General features: G+C 39.9%; 1 protein-coding gene across 1 annotated transcript in view; it reads right to left on the bottom strand.

Moving 5' to 3' along the window:
- SNX3 (sorting nexin 3) overlaps window positions 1–13,598 on the bottom strand; it is a 43,716-nt gene extending 30,118 nt beyond the window's left edge. Inside the window, exon 1 of the mRNA XM_082669280.1 lies at window positions 13,332–13,598. Coding sequence (XP_082525406.1) covers window positions 13,332–13,493 — 162 coding nt within the window. The 5' untranslated portion in view covers window positions 13,494–13,598. The remainder of the gene's footprint in view (window positions 1–13,331) is intronic.
- Window positions 13,599–21,290: the final 7,692 nt, after the last annotated feature.

Raw genomic sequence — 21,290 nt, forward strand, 5'->3', positions numbered from 1 at the left:
TCGGACTTACCTGCTGGCAGTGGTTAAGATTCCGCCTGCTTGGGGGCTTCCCTGGTGGCGCACTGGTTGAGAGTCTGCCTGCCGATGCAGGGGACACGGGTTCGTGCCCCGGTCCGGGAAGGTCCCACGTGCCGCGGAGCGGCTAGGCCCGTGAGCCATGGCCGCTGAGCCTGCGCGTCCGGAGCCTGTGCTCCGCAACGGGAGAGGCCACAACAGTGAGAGGCCCGCGTACCGCAAAAAAAAAAAAAAAAAAAAAAAGATTCCACCTGCCAATGCAGGGGACATGGATTCAAGCCCTGGTCTGGGAAGATCCCACATGCCACGGAGGAACTGAGCCTGTGCACCACAACTACTGAGCCTGCACTCTAGAGCCCGCGAGCCACAACTACTGAAGCCTGCGCACCTAGAGCCTGTGCTCTGCAACAAGAGAAGCCACTGCTATGAGAAGCCCGCGCACTGCAATGAAGAGTAGGCCTGGCTTGCAGCAACTAGAGAAAGCCCGCGCGCAGCAACGAAGAGCCGATGCAGCCAAAAATAAATAAATTTATTAAAAAGAAAAAACCTTGCCTCTTGGGCAACTTAGAAAAAAAAAGAAAATAAGTCTCTAACCTTTGTTGATTAAAAGAGAGAAATTAAGAAAATTTCTCTCTCTCAATCAGTAAAGAATGGGGTGTGTCTGCAGTCAGTCACACCTAGAGTTTGGCCCAGGGGTTAACAGTGACCAGATTGTGAGTGACCACTGACCAGAAACACAGAGAGACAGGGCAAAAAGGTAAAAAGCAAAACAAAACAAAACCTCAGGAGAAAAAGCCCTGGGTGCACTGGTCCCTTCATATATGGGCCATCCTGTATATTTGAGGCCAATATCAATTATAGTCAACTAAAGACAAGTCAAACAAGTCAATCTGAATTCCAAGGAAAACTGGACAAAGATATGTCTGGTAGTCTGAGTCTAAAACTTTAAATAGCCCAATATAGCTAATGGCTACTGTATTAAAGCAGATTTAGACAAAGAGTATCAAAAGTTCTAGAGAAAAGCAGATCAAAGAACATATTAGTTCTAAATAATCCACTGAAGTATATCCATAACTGATGTCCTACTTCAACCTATAAAGCTTTTCTTAATTTTATTAAAGTTTGATCAGATTCTATATAATTATAATCCTTCTACAATGCTCTGTTAGCTTTGACATTCTTGAACCTTCTTCATAAAGAAGCTCTGGGTACCATACATATTTCATACATATTTTTATATGCTTCATAATCTTTTAAGTTGGATTTTTAAAACCTATTCTGTCACAAATGGACGTGGGTGTTTTAAAAGATTGTTTTTGTTCATTTTGAATGACTGCCTCAAGTTAAGGTTCAGGTTTCTTCTCAAAATAGAAACATAAAAAATCGTGTGCCATCAGAAGAAATTATTTAGTTATACATTCACTGTTTGAAATCCTTAAATATATTTTAGACTTTGAGACCTAGAATCACAAGTTGCAATAGTCAAAATACTTTTCTCCTAAGGTGTGCAGTGAATGGAAGATACTTTTGCTTTAAGACTTTGCTTGGAATTATGGAGGGTCAAAGGCCTTACAATAGAGTATGAAATCTTTTCTAAGTTTTAATCAAGAGCCAATAACCTAAGGTATTCATCACATAAAACATTATTTTACACTTGTCTAGTCTCAGAAGTTAGCCCTCTCTCATTCAAAGGCAACAGCAAGGGTAAACAACTGTATCAAAGATTAGGTGGTTCTTCCTCTTATACTCAATACTTTTAAAAAAATGCACTGTTAATCTTGACCTACACTTGGACAGCCAAAGTGACAGTCTTTTAGTAATTTTCTCTATAGTCTGGAAAACTAATCCTCTACAGGCTATTAAGTAACACGCTTAACTTTTTCCATGAGAAAAAATATTTTTCTATGCCTTTGGTAAAACACCTTGGCAGACTAGAAGGCAAGGGATAATGAGAGCTGATGGTGCTAGATTCTGATGGAGAAAAGAAAGATACGGCTGTGTGGCCTATGACCAAGGCTCAGAGTCAGGCTGAGCCCCAGTCCCCACTGACTCTCATTCTCTTGGAGTGAGTCTACAGTGTTTCCTTCTGTTGGAAATGATCTTTAGGACAGCGGCATGTCATTCTTACTAGCTTCCTATTGCTGCTTTAACAAATTACCACAAGTTCAGTAGCTTAAAACAACACAAATTTATTATCTCACAGTTTTGGTGGTCAGAAGCCTGAAATGAGTCTCAATGGGCTAAATCAAGATGTCACTAGGGCTGCATTCCTTCTGGAAGACCTAGGAGAGAATTTGTTTCCTTGTCTTATCTAGATTCTGGAGGCTACCTGCATTCTTCAGCTCATGGTCCTTTCTTCCATCTTCAAAGTCAGCAATAAGATCACTCCAATCTCTGCTTCCATTGTCACATCTTCTGTAACTGACTCTCCTGCCTGTTTCACTTATAAGGACCCTTGTGATTATACTGGACCCACCCAGATAATCCAAGACAACCGATCCATCTCAAGATCCTTAATTTGATTATTATCTCCAAAGGTAACATATGTAAGGTAACATATTCACAGGTTCTAGTTATTAGGGAGTAGAAATCTTTGAGGAATTGTTATTCTGCTCCCACAATCACCCAAGCCACAGGTGCCACCAACTATGACATTTGGAGGTCCCTAACAAGTAATGTGTGGTAAATAAATGTTGCCACAAATTCTTTGAAGAACCTTCCATCTGGGAGGTGGAGTCTATTTGAATCTAGACTAGCTTTATGACTTGCTTTGACCAACAGAATGTGGTAGAAGTGACAAGCAAGTTTCAGAGCCTAAAACTCAAAAGGTCTTGCAACTTTCTATCTTCATTCTCTTGGAATGCTATTCTAAGACTGCCATATAAGGAAGCCAGTATAGCCTACTGGAGAATGAAGCCATATAGAAGAGAATGAGGCACCCCAGGGGATAGCCAGACATGCCATCAAATGCCAGACATGCCAAATCTCCAGCTCAAAAGCTGGAGAGCACAGGCAAAAACTAGCAGAGAAACTGCCCAGCCAAACCACAGAATGGATGGAAATATATCACTGTTTTATATCATTAAGTTTTGGGGTGGTTTGTTACGCAACTGATACAATATTGGTTAGTGGGAAAACCAGCCTATACAATGTATATATATCTGGATGAGCTTTTGCAAGGAGGAATAAATAAGGTCATTTGGGTTAGGTTTGGGAGGAGGACAGCAGGTAAACTTTCTTGGCTATATTACAAAGCATGATCAGGCTGATAAAGGAAATGACTACTGTTAAGTAAGAATGACCCTGGTTTATTTCTATGATCTGTTGTAACTGGAAATGAGAGTCATTATAGTTTCTAAGAAAAGGCAGTCAGATAACTAAAACTATATCAAAGAAAACACAGAAGAAAGTGCCTACCATACTGCCTGAGATATAGCAATTGCCCAAGAGATGCTTAAAACAAAACAAACCATAAATAAAGAGGCAGAGAAAGATGTACGAGCCAGACAGTAACAAGGGGTCCCAGGGCATAAAGTGGTCAGAATCCAGTATTAATACTGTGTGACTTTGGCAGGTTATTGACATCAGATGTTGGCAGTGAAGGACGGAAAAGACAGCTGCTCTCTCTGCCTAGAACATTCCCGGCCCATTCTGCCCTTACACCCCCGGTCCCTCATGCAGGCTTGGGTTCCTACTGCACATTATGACTGTCTTCACCAAGTAGTACCATTAAATTGAACTGAATTGAACTGAATTGAATTGACCTACCTCCCTACCTCCAGTCTATAAGTTTCTTGCCTTTAAGGGCAAGACATATGTTAGCACAGTGTCTGGGATGTAGTAGGTGGTTCATAAATGTTCATTTATTGGACACTTTTAGGGAAAACTGATAAAAGAAAACGTCTAGTCCTGTTTCAGGTTGGTGTGAACTTGCTAAATGCAGCAACCATGTCTTATTAAACTTAGCATTCCAAGTGCTCAATAAAACAACTGGCCCACAGGAGCTACTCAAATGTCAAGTTAAATCTAAAAAGAAATTTAGTTAGATTAGAATCTTGAGAGAATAAAACTGGGCAAATACACAGAGTACAGATATGAACCATATCCTAACATCTTAGCGAAAAGCTCTATAATTTATTTCAACTTCAGTGTATCAACATCAACTACCCTTTAAACTAAGATAAAGATTTTACCAATTTACTATATTGTCCCGTTTTGAGAGCTAATATTACAGTTCCTCAATTTTCAACTTAACCCCTTTCTACAACTCAGACATTAAACTTACCCACGTCAATAGTTCAACCAATACTAATTTAATCATTTAATAATGGTATACTGCCATAATACGGAGAGAGTTACCATGTAAGAACACAAAACATTAAATGATGATATGGCATGAAAAATTAATTCTGAGCTGAAAAAGATCCAAACCCCAATCCTGGCTAGAACTTACTATAGTTTTGTCAGGCACCATCTTCAGTTTTGCCACTGGTTTATTGACTGAACCTCAACTACCGTAAACCAGCTGCTTAACAGTTTTTATCAGCACCAACTCTCTCTAAGTAGTTATTCAAAGGAGTTTATGAAAGGCTTCAAGTAGGCAAATTAATTTTATAAACTAAAAATCCTTGTGCTTGGCCTTAATATGAATAGTAGATGTAATCTAATAACTCACAAAGTGAGATTGTGTCTTTGCAAAAACAGGACCTTCAGAAGGAAAAAATGGCATCTAATATTTCCATTCAGCACCGAAGAATAGGACTATGCTTTAAAATCCTATTGGTATTTGATGAATGTCTAAGGAAAAAAACCTAACTAGCAGTGTTATATTTAACTACCATTTCCTCCATCATTTACTGCTGGCATTCTAATTGAATGTTTTTTTCAAAGTCTCATGTTTTGAAAATAAGATTCTCCAAGTGCTTTTGATTTCCAATACTTCAATGCTACATAAAATTTAGACCAGGGATTGGCAGCCTTTTTCTCAGATGGCAAGACAGTAAATATTTTAGGCTGTTGCAACTACTAAACTCTGCCCTTTCAGTGCGAAAGTAGTCATAAATACTATGTAAACAGAACATTACAAGGTGTGCTGTGTTCTAATAAAACTTTACAGAAACAGGGAAGCCCATAGCTTGCTGATCCCTGCTCTAGAGTGATTAGTGTCTTAAGAATGTTCTCAGTTATATAATATGGAGGTAATATTTGAGTGTAAATTTAAACAAAGATCTGGTGATACACAGAAGTATGCCTAGCCAACAAGATTTTTATCTGCTTCTATTTCCACCTGAAGATGATCAATAATTGCATGGCAAGAGAGGAGATTGAGAACTAGACACGAGAAAGGGAGCTTTGAGGCTCCTTTGTTCCTCTCTATGGATTAGAATGCCCAAACTTCCTACAGAACAGAGGAGCTCATACCACAAGGACAGGAATGAAAAAAACAGAAAGCAAACAAGCTGTAGGTGGCAGGTGTGGAATAATTTTAGGAAAGCCAAGGAAACAGAGATGCTACATCATTGATAAAATCAAAGTCTAGAGGGCAAAGAATTTAGAAAGTGACCATTCCAATACTGTTAGGCACTAAGTAATTTTATTAAAATAATTTAAAGTCTTCCTACGATTCTCTGGTAAGAGACATTGACCTCACTTACTTAGGTGGCTCAAACAATATACTCCATCATTCAATGTCATCAGCTAAAATGCTGGTCCTAGGTAAAACCGCCTATAGTTTTAAAGTCACTGAAGGCCAAAAAATGTTAATCATCTATTTTCAGTACCTCTGAACCAAACTCAACCCCATGATATACCTCTATCAATACGCCATGTCTTCATGCGTGCCTCCTTTCTCTACTCACCAAAATTTTCTCAGGAAGGGATGGAAACTTATTCATATTTAAGAATGTCAAAATGGGAGCTCAAATTTTATTTCTTACAAATCAAATGAACTTTCTCTAAACACTGAGATTTCAGTCATCAGCAAAGGAAAGAATCAAGAGACATGATCAGAATGTTGCTAGAGCCATACCCTAGAAGGCTGATCCCAATCACTTATTTGCCACCGTGGTGAAGCAGAGAACAGTGTCTGTTCCTCCTTTCTTCATATGGCTGCCCAGCTAGACTAAATTCCAGCTTCCTTTGTAGCCAAATGTGGCAATGGGGCAGGAATATGCCTTCCCCTTGGCTAGAATATGGATGTGATACTGGGAGCTGATAGTCACAATACCAGCCCTGGACCGCTAGAGACTTCTTCACAAGAAAAAAATAAACTCATTTTTTGAGGTCTCTGTGAGACCAGTCCAAACTGTATCTTAATTGATACAAGCTTTCTGGCAAACTACAGCATATGTCACATTTTACTACCCTGTCTAATTTCCTAGATTCTAAGTTAAATATTTCTTTAAAAGAAGTAGAACTTTGGCTGAGAGCTTTAAGTCATTTAACTAAGAAATCAGTAAACAGCAGTACCAAGATTACAGTATTGCTTTTCTTGGACACCATCTTTCTTATCTAATACTCAAACAATTGCTGGCTCTGCTTACATGGAAGCAGAATATGGTACAAACATAGAAGTATCTAAAAGTAACAGTTCAATCCTTTTTTTTTTTTGTAAGCATGATTGTGAAGGTGAGGAGATGAAAAATCTCTCATGGAATCACCAAAACAGCTAAAAATCAAGCACTTGTAGATTTTCCACTTTAAAGGTATAGAGTGGGAATATTAATAAAATATAAAGATCTTTTAAGTGGATAGGTATTTTGTCTCTTCCTGATTTCTGGCTTACTTTCATGATTATTACACAGGGATATAGACATGGATGGTGCAAGACAGGGGCGAAAAGATCTGGCTTGGCTGAATGTAGTCAATGCCTTCCCTTCTTCCCCCAAAGCTAAGCTGCTGGCATGCTTTCAGCTTAGTATCTAAACTGTCTCCCCTCTAAAAATAGTTTTCATCTTTGGCAAATATCACTGGTTTTCCTCTTTGCTGTAAGGATCTGCTTCTTCTTTCTTTTTTTACCCCCAGAATTTGCCTTTTTAAAAAACTCATCAAGGCTACCAACCATTGTGGCTCCATATTTTTTTTTTTTCATACTTCTCTGCTACCTGTCATTTCTCAGAGACAGAAAGCTTGGTGCCACCAGGGATAATCCTTGCTGCATATCAGTAAGGGAATGCAGCCATTCAGTAAGGGAAGTAAGCCACTTCCCAAATCCCACCCCAACCCAATTAAAAGAGAATCTAAAGGGTTTCGGAAGTGCTCCAGGTGATCTGAATGTTCAGTGAGGGTGGAAGAAAAAGGGCTCTGAAGGTCAGAAAATATACATTTAAATCCTAGTTCTGCTATTTAATAGCTGTGATTTTGGACAAGTTACTTAACCTCCCTAAACTTCATTTATTCCGGAGAATCCACTGCATGCCAAGCACAATGTCAGGTGTTGAGTAAGGGTGATCATGACAGGCCCTGTCCTCTAGGAGGTTAGAGTAGAAGAAACAGGAACTAAAGGAAGCTGCAGACAAGCAAACAGACTTAATCCTAATAGGGCTACAAGGGCACCCAGGAAGGAAATCCAGTCTAGATTCCAGGGATCAGCAAAATCTCTAAAAAGGTAAAATCAAGGCTGAGTCCTGCAGGATAAGTAATGATAGATGAGGCTGCTAAAGGAAGACTTTTTAACAGAGGAGGAAGTGTGTGCAAAGGCCTGGATACCAGTCAGCTTCCTTGGGAGATACAAGTAGTTCAGCAGGACTGAAATAAGGATGAAGGAAGGACAATAGATGAGGACCAAGAGTGACTTCACCTTTCACATTTGCAAAACAAAGATATCATCTGCTCTGCTTGGTTACCACAAAGATCAAATTATACTATATATAGCAAAGTCCATTGAACAGAGCAGGTACTCAAGTGATAAATCCCCTCACTTTTCAGCTTTAACATAACATGAGAAAGCCAAGCAACACACTTTTTCTTCAGGTCATCTCATCATAGCACAGAATTCAACAGTAAGCTCTTTTAAGCTATTTATTCTTCCTGGGTGCATCTTATCTACTGTGGATTACTGAAGAGTCAACTCTCAGGTCTCAAGGGTGCCAACACTGGGATTTCCTTCTAAAGGTTCAGACACTTGAGGGTTACCCAACACTAGGCAGTAGATAACAAAGGTTTTAATGTATTGTTTTAAATTCAATTAACTGCAGCTGTGAAGCAATTCTGACCCAGGACCAGAATACTTCAAATCCAACTCTGGCTCTGACACTAGTTAGATAATTTACTTTGGGTTAGAGACAACTTTCTGTGCCTTGGTTCCCTTATTTGTCAAAATGAACAACATAGAACAGACTCCCTTAACACAATATAACAGGGCTACTTTTTAATTGCCACTGCCTCCCTCCCCCCATCTTAAGGGATGGGTTAGGTAAGATGAGACTCTTCAAAGCTAGCAAAATGCCTTTCCCTGATAGAGATCCTGGAGGTGAGCTGTAGCTGGCAGCAAATATGTATATCAGACAACATCTCATGGCCAACTGATAAAGCTACACAGATCCTGCAGATGTCCTTTGGCTCCAAAATGCCTTGATTCTTTAAAAACTATTTTGGCCCTTTAACAACTGATTCTTATAAATCCTAAAAACAAGTCTAAAAATTAACTTATTTCTGATCAGGATATTAATGACTCTCAATTTAAAATGAGAGGACTCATCCAGAGAAGAATCACCAATACAGGTTTAGAATGGCAAATACTGTCAAGATGCGACTTTCACTATCTTTCTCATCACACTGTTTATTTGCAAACTTTACTATTCAGTGTTATGTTTTAATATGCCTCAATTTCAAAACGCTTCTTTTAGAACTATGTGTAGTGATGAATATTAACTAAAATTATTGTGGTAATTGGACTTCCCTGGTGGCACAGTGGTTAAGAATCCGCCTGCTAATGCAGGAGACAGGGGTTCGAGCCCTGGTCTGGGAAAATCCCACATGCCATGGAGCAACTAAGCCTGTGTGCCACAACTACTGAGCCTGCACTCGAGCCCGTGAGCTACAACTACTGAGCCCACGTGCTGCAACTACTGAAGCCCGTGCGCCTAGAGCCCATGCTCCGCAACAAGAGAAGCCACCGCAATAAGAAGCCTGCTCACCGCAACTAGAGAAAGCCTGCACACAGCAATGAAGACCCACTGCAGCCAAAAAGTTAGTAAATTAATAAATAAATTTATTTAAAAAATTATTGTGGTAATCATTTATATATATGTATATAGCAAATCATTATGTTGTACACCCTAAACAAATACAATTTTGTAGGTCAATTATATCTCAAACTGGAAAAAAATACTAGTACAATCATAGGAAACATACTACCTTAAAATATGAAGTATTCTATTCATTATTTTTGTTCTTAAGTGTGAAATTTACTATGTTCTGAATGGCATCACAACTTCCCACATGGAATGCCACAAAATATATGTTTCTTGACAAGAAAATTCAATGATTTTAGTAGCTCAACTGCACATTAACATAGAAAATGTAGTTAGCTGATCAATGACTTGTTTTTTTTTTTTCGGTACGTGGGCCTCTCACTGCTGTGGCCTCTCCCGTTGCAGAGCACAGGCTCCGGACGCACAGGCCCAGCGGCCATGCCTCACGGGCCCAGCCGCTCCGCGGCATGTAGGATCCTCCTGGACGGGAGCATGAACCCGTGTCCTCTGCATCGGCAGGCGGACTCTCAACCACTGCGCCACCAGGGAAGCCCCTGACTTTTAATTTAGAAGTAGCTGTATTTAGAAAGAGGTAACTTTTGAGTGCCTATTATATATCAGTCACTGTGCTAAAGAGATTTATGTGCATTGTGGCATTTATCCCTATGAGGTAGGTACAGTCATCCCTCAGTATCCACGGGGGATTTGGTTCCAAGACACACACCTCCATATTAAAATCTGCAGATGCTCAAGTTCCTTATATAAAATGGCTTAGTATTTGCATATAACCTACACACATCCTCCCTTTTACTTTATTTTTTAATAAATTTATTTATTTATTTTTGGCTGCATTGGGTCTTTGTTGCTGCACGTGGGCTTCCTCTAGTTGCAGTGAGCAGGGGTTACTCTTCGTTGCAGTGCGTGGGCTTCCACATTGCAGTGGCTTCTCTTGTTGCAGAGCACGGGCTCTAGGCATGTGGGCTTCAGTAGTTGTGGCACACGGGCTCAGTACTTGTGGCTCGTGGGCTCTAGAGCACAGGCTCAGGAGTTGTGGTGCACAGACTCAGCAGTTGTGGTGCGCAGGCTCAGTAGTTGTGGCACACGGGCTTAGTTGCTCTGCATCATGTGGGATCTTCCCGGACCAGGGCTCGAACCTGTGTCCCTTGCATTGGCAGGCGGATTCTTAACCACTGTGCCACCAGGGAAGTCCTTCCCTTTTACTTCAAATCATCTCTACATTACTTATAATACTTAATATACAATGTAAATGTTATATAAATAGTTGCTAGTGTGCAGCAAATTCAAGTTTTGCTTTTTGGAACTTTCTGGAATTTTTTTCTATTATTTTAGATCTGTGGTTGGTTGAATCCTCCTATGAGGAACCAGCAGATTCAGAGGGCCAACTGTACTATTATTAGCATACCTATTTTACAGAGGGGAAGTGGAGCTTAGATTCTGCACCTTACTCTGCTAATAAATGATAAATCTATTCTTTGAACTCAGAGCTAAAGAAAGATCCTTAACTTCACTCCTATTCAAAACAGTTGTCTCCAGGTACAACAGACCTTAATTAACTTAAAATCTCCAGAAAATTAAAGTTACATTATAGCACAAACTTCATAAACAGTGACTGAATCTCACCTTTAGCCTTCCCTTTAATATGCCAAAATAATTCTAGACCCTGAGCTTTCAAAAACCTTTAATCATTATGGTGCTCTCTGCTATATCTACCATTAGAACAATTTTAAAAAACATTACCACTGTACCAATTATTTTCAAAAGCCCAGAGATATTAATCAAATGATTCTAATAGTCTTAAACACTATCCTCAAACCAAAAGATAAATGGAGATTGGGAAACTTGCATTCTAAAGTGCCACCATCCAGATAAAATTACTCTGTGAATTAGAGTAATTTCAATCAGATCCTATAAAATGGAACATTTTTCTCAAGATTAGAATGAGACAGTAACTATAAGATAGTTTAAGGGCCCAAACTTTGTAACATAAAATGGTTTGCCACATGTCAAATTCAACAGCAGAAGGCAAGCAGCAGGAGCTAGGGATAGCAGGAAGAGTTCAGAAAAGTAGTAATAAAAAAAATGACAAAATGACTTACCTATCCATCTCCCTGGCAGTTCTACCTTAATTTCTCTCAAAAATCACATGCTGCTAAAATAAGTTCTACTATCTTACTATATGGTGTCCTGAGTTTTAAGTTAATACATTACATTATTAAGAGAATCCCCAATGGCATTTCATAAGCATTAGAAACTCAATTACATTTTCTTAGAGGGCACATGACTTACGACTTAACAGTCATTAACACAAAACAAACTGGTGTATATAATCTAACAAACCAGTGTAGATGTGTACTTTGTTAATTCCTTAACTCATTAATCACTCTTAAAAATGATTTTAATCTCCAGAATACAAATGATCATACCATAAACACTATTTTTAAGTGTCACATAAACTATTTGGTAATAAAATATCAGATGAACTTTTAAAAATAATTATCCTACTAGAGTCCATTTAATATAATGCACTCAGCATGATAAACACAAAGTTATTAAATGGAGGAAATGTAGGCAGGAGATTCCACTTCAGTTGTGTGACAGGAAGTACTAGCTCTGGAAGTTTAGAAATAGGACCACCAAGCTCTGTTTTAGCACAAGAAATAAAGGAAAACATGCTAGTGAATAAGGGTAAAAGAGGAAGTTCTTTTCAGTGAACGATCTGCCATATATTTAAGACAATCCCAAACCATTCCAAGTTAAAAAAAAGTGCCTCATTTTTTTCACTTGGCTTACGTGATAATGTACTTCCCTAGGTACACTGGAGCTCAAATTTTGCAGTTTCACTGTAAACAAGACTGCTTGTGGCCCACACATCCTTAGGGAGACAACCATGGCTTGTAACATGAACCTGTTCGTTTCATATCTTAAAGTTTGACGACTGTTACATTTTTCTAGCAACACATGAAAAGTAAATCATTTTTTAAAGTAAGTTTCACAACAGTGAATAAACTGAACACTACTAAACTGTACAGTTAAAAATGGTTAAGATGTTAAATTTTGCTGTATTTTACCACACAAAAAAATGTGAGTTCATGAGAAATTACTCCACTTAAATGTTAATAGTAACTTGTTATGTAAATTTTGATTACTCTAAAACCAAATTCTTACACTTAATTTTTAGTAATTTGTTGTCATTAACAGCTGGATTCGTTTTACATAACTAATTTTTAAGGATACTTCCATACATGAGGAAATTCTTTAATTCTGAACTAGAGAGTGAAAGTGAAGCACTATTCTCAATTAGCATCTTTCAAATCATCTGAATTTCTTACTGCCAACAAATACTGGTTATGAAATTATAAATGTGTTTCTACTTCAGCTGATTCCTTAATTCAGTGAAGTGCAAATCTCAAAAGTAGGAGAGCAAAATCCTAAATGAACAGGCTTTTCTTAAAGCAGTGGTAGTTTTGATTGTGAGGTAGGCAACACTCCCCACTCCTCAGCCTTTAGCACGACGGTGGCCCAAAATACTAACGTCAATCATTTCCAATCACCGTTCTCTCCTGGCTCAGCCCTACCAAATTTGCCAGGCTTTTGTGAACTCCCATGAGGTTCTGTTCAGAAAAGCGTACAACCTAGGTGAGTTTGGTAGCTTGGGAAGGGCCTGAAGCAATCAGCTTGGCTTGGCCACCTAGGAGAAAAGTATCCAGGAAAAGAAAACCGGAAATACTTCAACTTTGCGCAAACCCCCTTTCTCAGTCACAGCTAGCTCCCTTCTCGATGAAGGGCTGTGTTCTCGAAAGATCTACCCCTTTCCAACTCAGATGTCATTCCCAGATCAGCTGCTTGAGGGGCAAGCGGCGCTCAACCCACGCCCTCTTCTTCGAGTACCTTCTTCAAGTGCCAGCGCTGGGCTCAGCTCACTCTGCCGCCCCCATCCAAACCCTACACGAAGAAGGGCCCTGGCCCACGACCCCGCCCGTGGACAGCCGGGAGCCCCGGCCTAGGCGGCCTTGGCCGTTTGAGGGTTTGCGCTCCAGGGTCGGCTGGGGGCACCAGGGACCGCAGGAGGGGTCTCTCCGTAGGGGAGTAAGACGGCCTCACCTTGACCCTGATTTCGTAGGTGGTGAACCGGCCCCGGCCGACTCCCACTGTCTGCGGGTTGCTCACATCGATCTCGAGGAAGTTGCTGGGAGGCCCGTAGGCGTCATTCAGGTTCTGCGGCTTGGTGATCAGCCGCCGGGTGTCCGCCACGGTCTCCGCCATTTCGCTGCTGCAGCCGCCGCCGCCGCCGCCACGGGCTCCGTCCACCCCCTCGGCGTTCCACCGACCCCGCTGCCGCCGCTGCTGCCCGCCGCGGGGACGCCGGGCTCGCGCGCAGCGGTCGCAGGGCGAACGAGCACGTAGAGTGGGTGTTCACTCCGCACGCGTAGCTCCTCCCCGCGCCCCTCCGGCTTCCGCCTCCTGTCCCCAAGAGGGGAACAGCTGACCCGCCGGAACGCTGCGTCCCGGGCCAGGAGTCTCAGCGGAAACCGCGGAGCGTGACAGCGCACCAGGCAGAGGAAGAAAAGCGCAGTCAGGTTACTTGTAGGTGCGAACACGTTCCGGCCAGACTACAGCGCCCACAGTGCATCGGGCGAGCGCGCCGCCGCGGATCTGCGGCCCAGGTGCTGCGGGACCGGGGTTGCGAGGGCGGGCGCTTCCTGTGTTTCTGTGTCCGATTTGGCCTGGACCGGTGGGGAGAACGCCGGAAACGGTCTTCGCGGTCTTGGGAGCCGCGGGGACAAAAGTTAAAAGGCGAGGTAGGGGAGGTTTGCCCGCAATCCGAACAAAACTGCCTACGCTTAGTGGCAACCTATCCACCGTCTCACTGTAAACCACTGAAAACGCCTTTCTAGGTAACCTTAAATTGATGCCTCAAATGATTTTGATATCAACTTGAGAGTTTCACCGTACATGTGTCTGGCCTGGTAAATTGAACGTGGGAAAGTAGAGTGGAATAAAAACAACGTCGCGAGATCATAACCGTACGGTCGAACCGTTTGGGGAGACTGGTCGGCCCTCTAAAACAAGATAACAGATAATATGGCTGAAACCTGCTTTGACTTTCTGGTGTTTGAGTGGTCTGCAACTTTTTCCCTTCAGTTCCCACAAAGTTCCAGTAAATTAAAAAAAAAAAAATTGGTAAACGTATTGATTGGTACAGCATTTGAAATGGAACTCAAAAAAGCCTTTATCAGAAATGAAAAAAAGACAAAACAGTTAAGTAGATCGCATTTAATCTCCAACAAATGCAGACTTTGAGGTAGAAGGATAGATGTCTATTCCTGCCTGGGGAGTTCTCTCCCTTGGTGTTATAGTCTCACAACTCTTTCTGCGTTTCTTTCTATGTTGAGTTTCAGAAAACCCATTCACTTAAAATAATCTGATCTGTCCCTTAAGCTGAAAAATTGTCTGGATCATTAGCAACCATTCTTAATAAAAATAAGAAAAGTTGGTATTAAAAAAATTTACTTAAACGTGATGTAGATTATTTTCAAGAAAACTCAACGTTCATTCATTAAACAAGTATTTATTGAAAGCCTACTAGGTGTTTTCAACTCTATATACTAGAGGTAAAAGGGTGAGGAAGACATTGAAATTCCTTGGTTTCATCAGATTAATTGTCTAGTATATGCTTTATCTTGGGGAGACAGATAATAAAGCAATAAATAACATATCTGCCAAAATGACTGGTGCTATAAAGAAAATAAAACTGGAAAATGTGAGAGTGACCCAGACAAGCTCATTAGGGTGGTCAGACAAGTTCTCTCTGAGTATATCTCTCTGTCAAAGAGTATGAGTAATATCAGAATAAGTACCCAGGCAGGACTCCCTGCTGGGCCTGTTGCAAGAGACCAAGTGGAAACTTGACTGCTGTGATTAGGGCAGTGAGCTCAAAAATGTGTATAAATGACTCTTGGAATTGGAATATATGAGAGCTAAGAGACCAAGAACCACTGTATTGTGTTGTCATCCACAACCACTGTATTGTGTTTGACACCTGTACAAAGCAATCATGGGATATTCTCTTAGAAAGCTGTCTCACTGGAGGCCACTCAGTGCAGCCTTGGGCAGCAGCAACAATTGCCTGCAGTGGGGAAGCAGCTATAGAAAATAGCAGCACCGTCAAATAGCTAAAGAAGAGCTTCCCAGGATAAACATCAGGAAAAAATCTTTATTTTTCAGGAGATACGATTGTATTCCTAGAAAAATCAATAAAGAAGAAGCCACTAGAATAAGCTACTAGAATTAACAAGAGAATTTAGTGACCAAGTGAAAGTAAAGAACTTAATTTATAATTTTCCTCTGTCTAGGCAATGTTTAGTTAGACTGGAGATGGAAAAAATACCCTATTCACATCAGTGACCAAAAGTAAAAAAAAAAAAAAAATACATAGGAAGGAAGACACAGGATCTATAAGAACAAAATTATGAAATTTTATTAAAGGATATAAACCAAAACCTAAATAAAAAAGACTCCATGTTCCTGAATAGGAGGACTTAATATCAGAAAAATATCACTTCATCTAAAATTAATAATGCAGGGGCTTCCCTGGTGGTGCAGTGGTTAAGAGTCCACCTGCCAATGCAGGGGACACGGGTTTGATCCATGGTCGGGGAGGATCCCACATAGCAGGGAGGAACTAGGCCCGTGCGCCACAGCTACTGAGCCTGCACACCTAGATCCCAAGCTCCGCAACGAGAAGCCACTGCAATGGGAAGCCTGCGAACTGCAACAAAGAGTAGCCCCTGCTTGCTGCAACTAGAGAAAGCCCGCATGCAGCAACGAAGACCCAACACAGCTGAAAATAAAAATAAATAAATAAAATAACTTAGGAGGTTCCTTAAAAAACTAAATAGAATTACCATATGACCCAGTAATCCCACTACTGGGCATATACCCAGAGAAAACCATAATTCAAAAAGACGCATGCACCCCAGTGTTCATTGCAGCACTATTTACAATAGCCAGGACATGGAAGCAACCTAAATGCCCATCGACAGACAAATGGATAAAGAAGATGTGGTACATATATACAATGGAGTATTACTCAGCCATAAAAAGAAACGAAATTGTGTCATTTGTAGAGACGTGGATGGATCTAGAGACTCTCATGCAGAGTGAAGTAAGTCAGAAAGAGAAAAATATCATATATTAACACATATATGTGGAACCTAGAAAAATGGTACAGATGAACCGGTTTGCAGGGCAGAAATCGAGACACAGATGTAGAGAACAGACGTATGGACACCAAGCGGGGAAAGTGACAGGGGTGGTGGTGGTGGTGGTGGATGAATTGGGAGATTGGGATTGACATGTATACACTGATGTGTATAAAATGGATGACTAATAAGAACCTGCTGTATAAAAAAATTAATTAAAAAAAATTTTATCAGCATTCCTGATTGTTTATGTATACGTCTGTTCCCTCTGACTTCTCTGAACCAATTGTAACATCTTATTCTCTCATTAATGATTTGATAAAATGTTTGACACATAAAAAATAAATAAAATTAATAATGCAAATATAATCAGAATCCCACTGTGATTGGTTTTAACCTCCTCTCTGCCTTGGGTGCATTGGGTAGTACTGGAAAAGATTTTTTTAAAGTTCGTATGTTGGAGATTAACCAAGAAGATTATGAAAGTGAAAAAAATCAAAGTGGGATTTGCTTTACCAAATGTTGAAACTCACCGCAAAGCTAACTATAAAGAGTATGGGGAATTCCCTGGCGGTCCAGTGGTCAGGACTCTGCACTTTCACTGCCGAGGGCCTGCGTTGGATCCCTGGTCGGGTAATCAAGATCCCACAAGCCACGCAGCATGGCCAGAAAAAAACAAACAAAACGAGTATGGTTTGGGCTCTCTATAAAATAGAGTGCAGAACAGATCCTAACAACGAACATGATATACAACAAGGGGAGCATTTAAATTAATTGGGGAAATGTTGCTGACACAGTTGAGTGTCTAGGGAATAGGGAGACCACATAGCTAGTCCCCTGAATTATACCATGGAAAAATTCCAGATAGAATTTATTTATTTTTGTTGCGGTTTTTTTTGGCCGCACCACATGGCTTGTGGGATCTTAGTTCCCAACCAGGGATTGAATCCAGGCCCTCAGCAGTGAGAGCACAGAGTCCCAACCACTGGACCATCAGGGAATTCCAAGATAGAATTGAAAAAAAAAATTTTTTTTTTAAAGATGTTGGGGGTAGGAGTTTATTAATTAATTTATTTTTGCTGTGTTGGGTCTTTGTTTCTGTGCGAGGGCTTTCTCTAGTTGTGGCAAGTGGGGGCCACTCTTCATTGCGGTGCGTAGGCTTCTCACTATCACGGCCTCTCTTGTTGCGGAGCACAGGCTCCAGACGCGCAGGCTCAGTAGCTGTGGCTCATGGGCCCAGCTGCTCTGTGGCATGTGGGATCCTCCCAGACCAGGGCTCGAACCCGTGTCCCCTGCATTAGCAGGCAGATTCTCAACCACTGCACCACCAGGGAAGCCCTGAAATATATATATTTTTTAATGTTTAGAGAATATTTAGGAGAAAAATTGTATAACCTTGAGTAAAAAAAGTGCTTCCTAAGCAATATGGGAAACAAGCTATAAAGAAAATGTCATTTAAGTACATAAATTTTTAATAAAAATTACATATCAAAAGGCATTATTTTTTTAAAAATTGGGGGAAGTATATCTGTAACACGTAAGATAGTGAACGGCTAATATTCCTAATATAAAAAGAACTCCCATAAATTGATAAGAAAAAGACAATCCCATAGAAAAATGAGCAAAGAATATGGATAGGTACAATTTTACATGTTTTTCAGATAATGAATTTGTCACATCCTCCTAACAACCCTATAGGTGGGTACCATTGCTGTCTCCATTTTACACACGGGGAAACTGAGGCAGAAAGGCAAAATAACAAGTACAAAATGGCAAAACTAGCTCCAGAATTTATATACATAACCAATATTTCATGCTGCCTCTTAGGAAAAGAAATTCAAATGGACAATAAGTGGGAAAAATATGCTCAACCTCACTAATCAAATAAATGTATCAATACATTAAAGCAAATATGAAATACTGTTTTCTATCATATTGGCAAAAATCAAAAAGAACAGAAACATACAGTGTTAGGGAGACTGTAAGGAAACAGGCAATTTGCTCATATTTATCAAAATTAAAAATATTCAGGACACTTTGATCCCAAAATCCAGCTTTTGCTTCAAGAGACCATAGTACTTAAGGATGTAAGTCCAAGGATGTTTACTGCAGCTTTATTTGTAGTGGCAAAAACTGAAAACAGCCTGAATTAGAAATGCTTGAATTATAGTATATTCAAACTAAGGGAAATTATATAATATTTTATGTAATTTATATGTAATATATAAATTATATACTAGAGCAAATGAAATAATTCTATTTTTTTTAAGTTTATTTATTTATTTTTGGCTGTATTGGGTCTTCGTTGCTGCATAGGCGTTCTCTAGTTGTAGTGAGTGGGAGCTACTCTTTTTTTTATTTTGGGAGGGCTACTCTTCGTCTTGGTGCATGGGCTTTTCATTGTTGTGACTTCTCTTGTTGCGGAGCACGGGCTCTAGGCGCGTGGGCTTCAGTAGCTGTGGCTCGCGGGCTCTAGAGCGCAGCCTCAGTAGTTGTGGTGCACGGGCTTAGTTGCTCCGCGGCACGTGGGATCTTCTCGGACCAGGGCTTGAACCCGTGTCCTCCGCATTAGCAGGCGGATTCTTAACTAATGCGCCACCAGGGAAGTCCCTATTTTTATGTCTTAAGATGTTAGAATATATCTAGTTTTAGTTATTAGAATTAGAAGAGGAATATCCATGATGTTTTGGTAAGTAAGGATCAAAGAATAATTTGTGCAGTATGATCCCATTTGGGTAAACAAACAAAACCCTGTCATTGTATGTATGTACTTTTATATGTGCATATTTTTGTAGCAAAGGATATACACCAAACTGTTAACACTGGTAACACAAGGGTGGCAACTGAAGTGGGTGGTGGGACGAGAAGATACAACCATATTGTAACCATGGGCTAAGATGATAGAAAACTATAACCAATTTTATGTTTTCCTAATGGTTCAATTCTAGAAAAATAATTTGTCAATGTGCCTGAATTACTGTGGATACCTTGAGAGTTGTGTTCCTTGAGTAGTATATTAGATTATCACAGCTAGGTAGTTCTAGTCATTAAGATCATCCATTCCTCTTTATTCAGAGATCACTGAACAGTCGGCTGATAGTAATTGCATTTTCTATGAGGACTTTTTAAACATTTTTTAAAATTGAAATATAGTTGATTTACAATGTTGTGTTAGTTTCAGGTGTTCAGCAAAGTGATTCAGTTATATATTACATATGTGTATATATATATTCTTTTTCAGATTCTTTTCCATTATAGGTTATTATAAGATATTGAATATAGTTCCCTGTGCTATATAGTAAATCCTTGTTGTTTATCTATTTTATATATAGTAGTGTGTATCTGTTAAAACTGTTATTTATCCCTCTCAACCGCCCTTTCCCCTTTGGTAACCATAAATTTGTTTTCTGTGTATGTGAGTCTGTTTCTGTTTCATGAGTAAGTTCATTTGTATAATTTTTTTTTTTAGATTCCACATATAAGTGATATGTGGCATTTGTCTTTCTCTGTCTGACTTCACTTAATATGATAATCTCTAGGTCTATCTATGTTGCTGCAAATGACAATATTTCATTCTTTTTTATGGTTGAGTAATACTCCATTATATATATATATATATATATATATATACACACACACCACATCTTCTTTATCCATTCATCTGTTGTTGGACACTTAGATTGCTTCCGTGCCTTGGCTATTGTAAATAATATTGCTATGAACATTGGGGTGTGTGTATCTTTTCAAGTTAGAGTTTTCATCTTTTCCTGATAAATACCCAGGAGTGGGATTGCTGGATCATATGGTAACTCTATTTTTAATTTCTAAAGGTACCTCCGTACTGTTCTCCATAGTGGCTGCACCAGTTTACATTCCCACCAACAGTGTAGAAGGGTTCCCTTTTCTCCATACTCTGTCCAGCATTTATTTGTAGACTTTTTGATGATGGTCAGTCATTCTGACTGTGTGAGGTGATACCTTATTGTAGTTTTGACTTGCATTTCTCTAATGATTAGTGATATTGAACATCTTTCCATGTACCTGTTGGCCATCTGGATGTCTTCTTAGGAGAAAGGTCTATTTAGGTCTTCTGCCCAGTTTTTTGATTGGGTTGTTTGCTTTTTGATATTGAGCTGTACGAGCTATTTGTATATTTTGGAAATTAAACCCTTGTCTCTTGCATTGTTTGCAGATATTTTCTCCCATTCTGTAGGTTGTCTTTTTGTTTTGTTTATGGTTTCCTCTGCTGTGCAAAAAGCTTGTAAGTTTGATTAGGTCCTGTTTGTTTATTTTTGCTTTTATTTCTTTTGCCTTGTGAGACTGATCTAAGAAAGTGTTGCTACAGTTTATGTCAGAAAATGTTTTGCCTGTGTTCTCTTTTAGGAGTTTTATGGTGTCGTGTCTTATATTTAAGTCTTTAAGCCATTTTGAGTTTATTTTTGTGTATGCTCTGAGGGTGTGTTCTAACTTCATTGATTTACATGCGGCTTTCCAGCTTCCCCAACACCACTTGCTGGAGAGACTGTCTTTTCTCCACTGTATATTCTTGCCTCCCTTGTTAGAGATTAATTGACCATAGGTGTGTGGGCTTGTTTCTGGCCGCTCTATTCTGTTCCATTGATCCATATGTCTATTCTTGTGCCAATACTTCTCTGTTTTGATTACTGTAGCTTTGAGGTATTGTTGAAGTCTGAGAGGGTTATGCCTCCAGGTTCTTTCTTTTTCCTCAGGATTGCTTTGGCAATTCTGGGTCTTTTGTGGTTCCATATACATTTTAGGATTATTTGTTATGAGGACTTTCTTGTAGGCAAAAGGAGATGCTGCCTTGTGGGACCAGCTAGTTTATATTTTCATTTTA

Source organism: Grampus griseus (assembly GCF_964374135.1).
Source record: "Grampus griseus genome assembly, chromosome: 13".
NCBI lineage: Eukaryota > Metazoa > Chordata > Mammalia > Artiodactyla > Delphinidae > Grampus > Grampus griseus.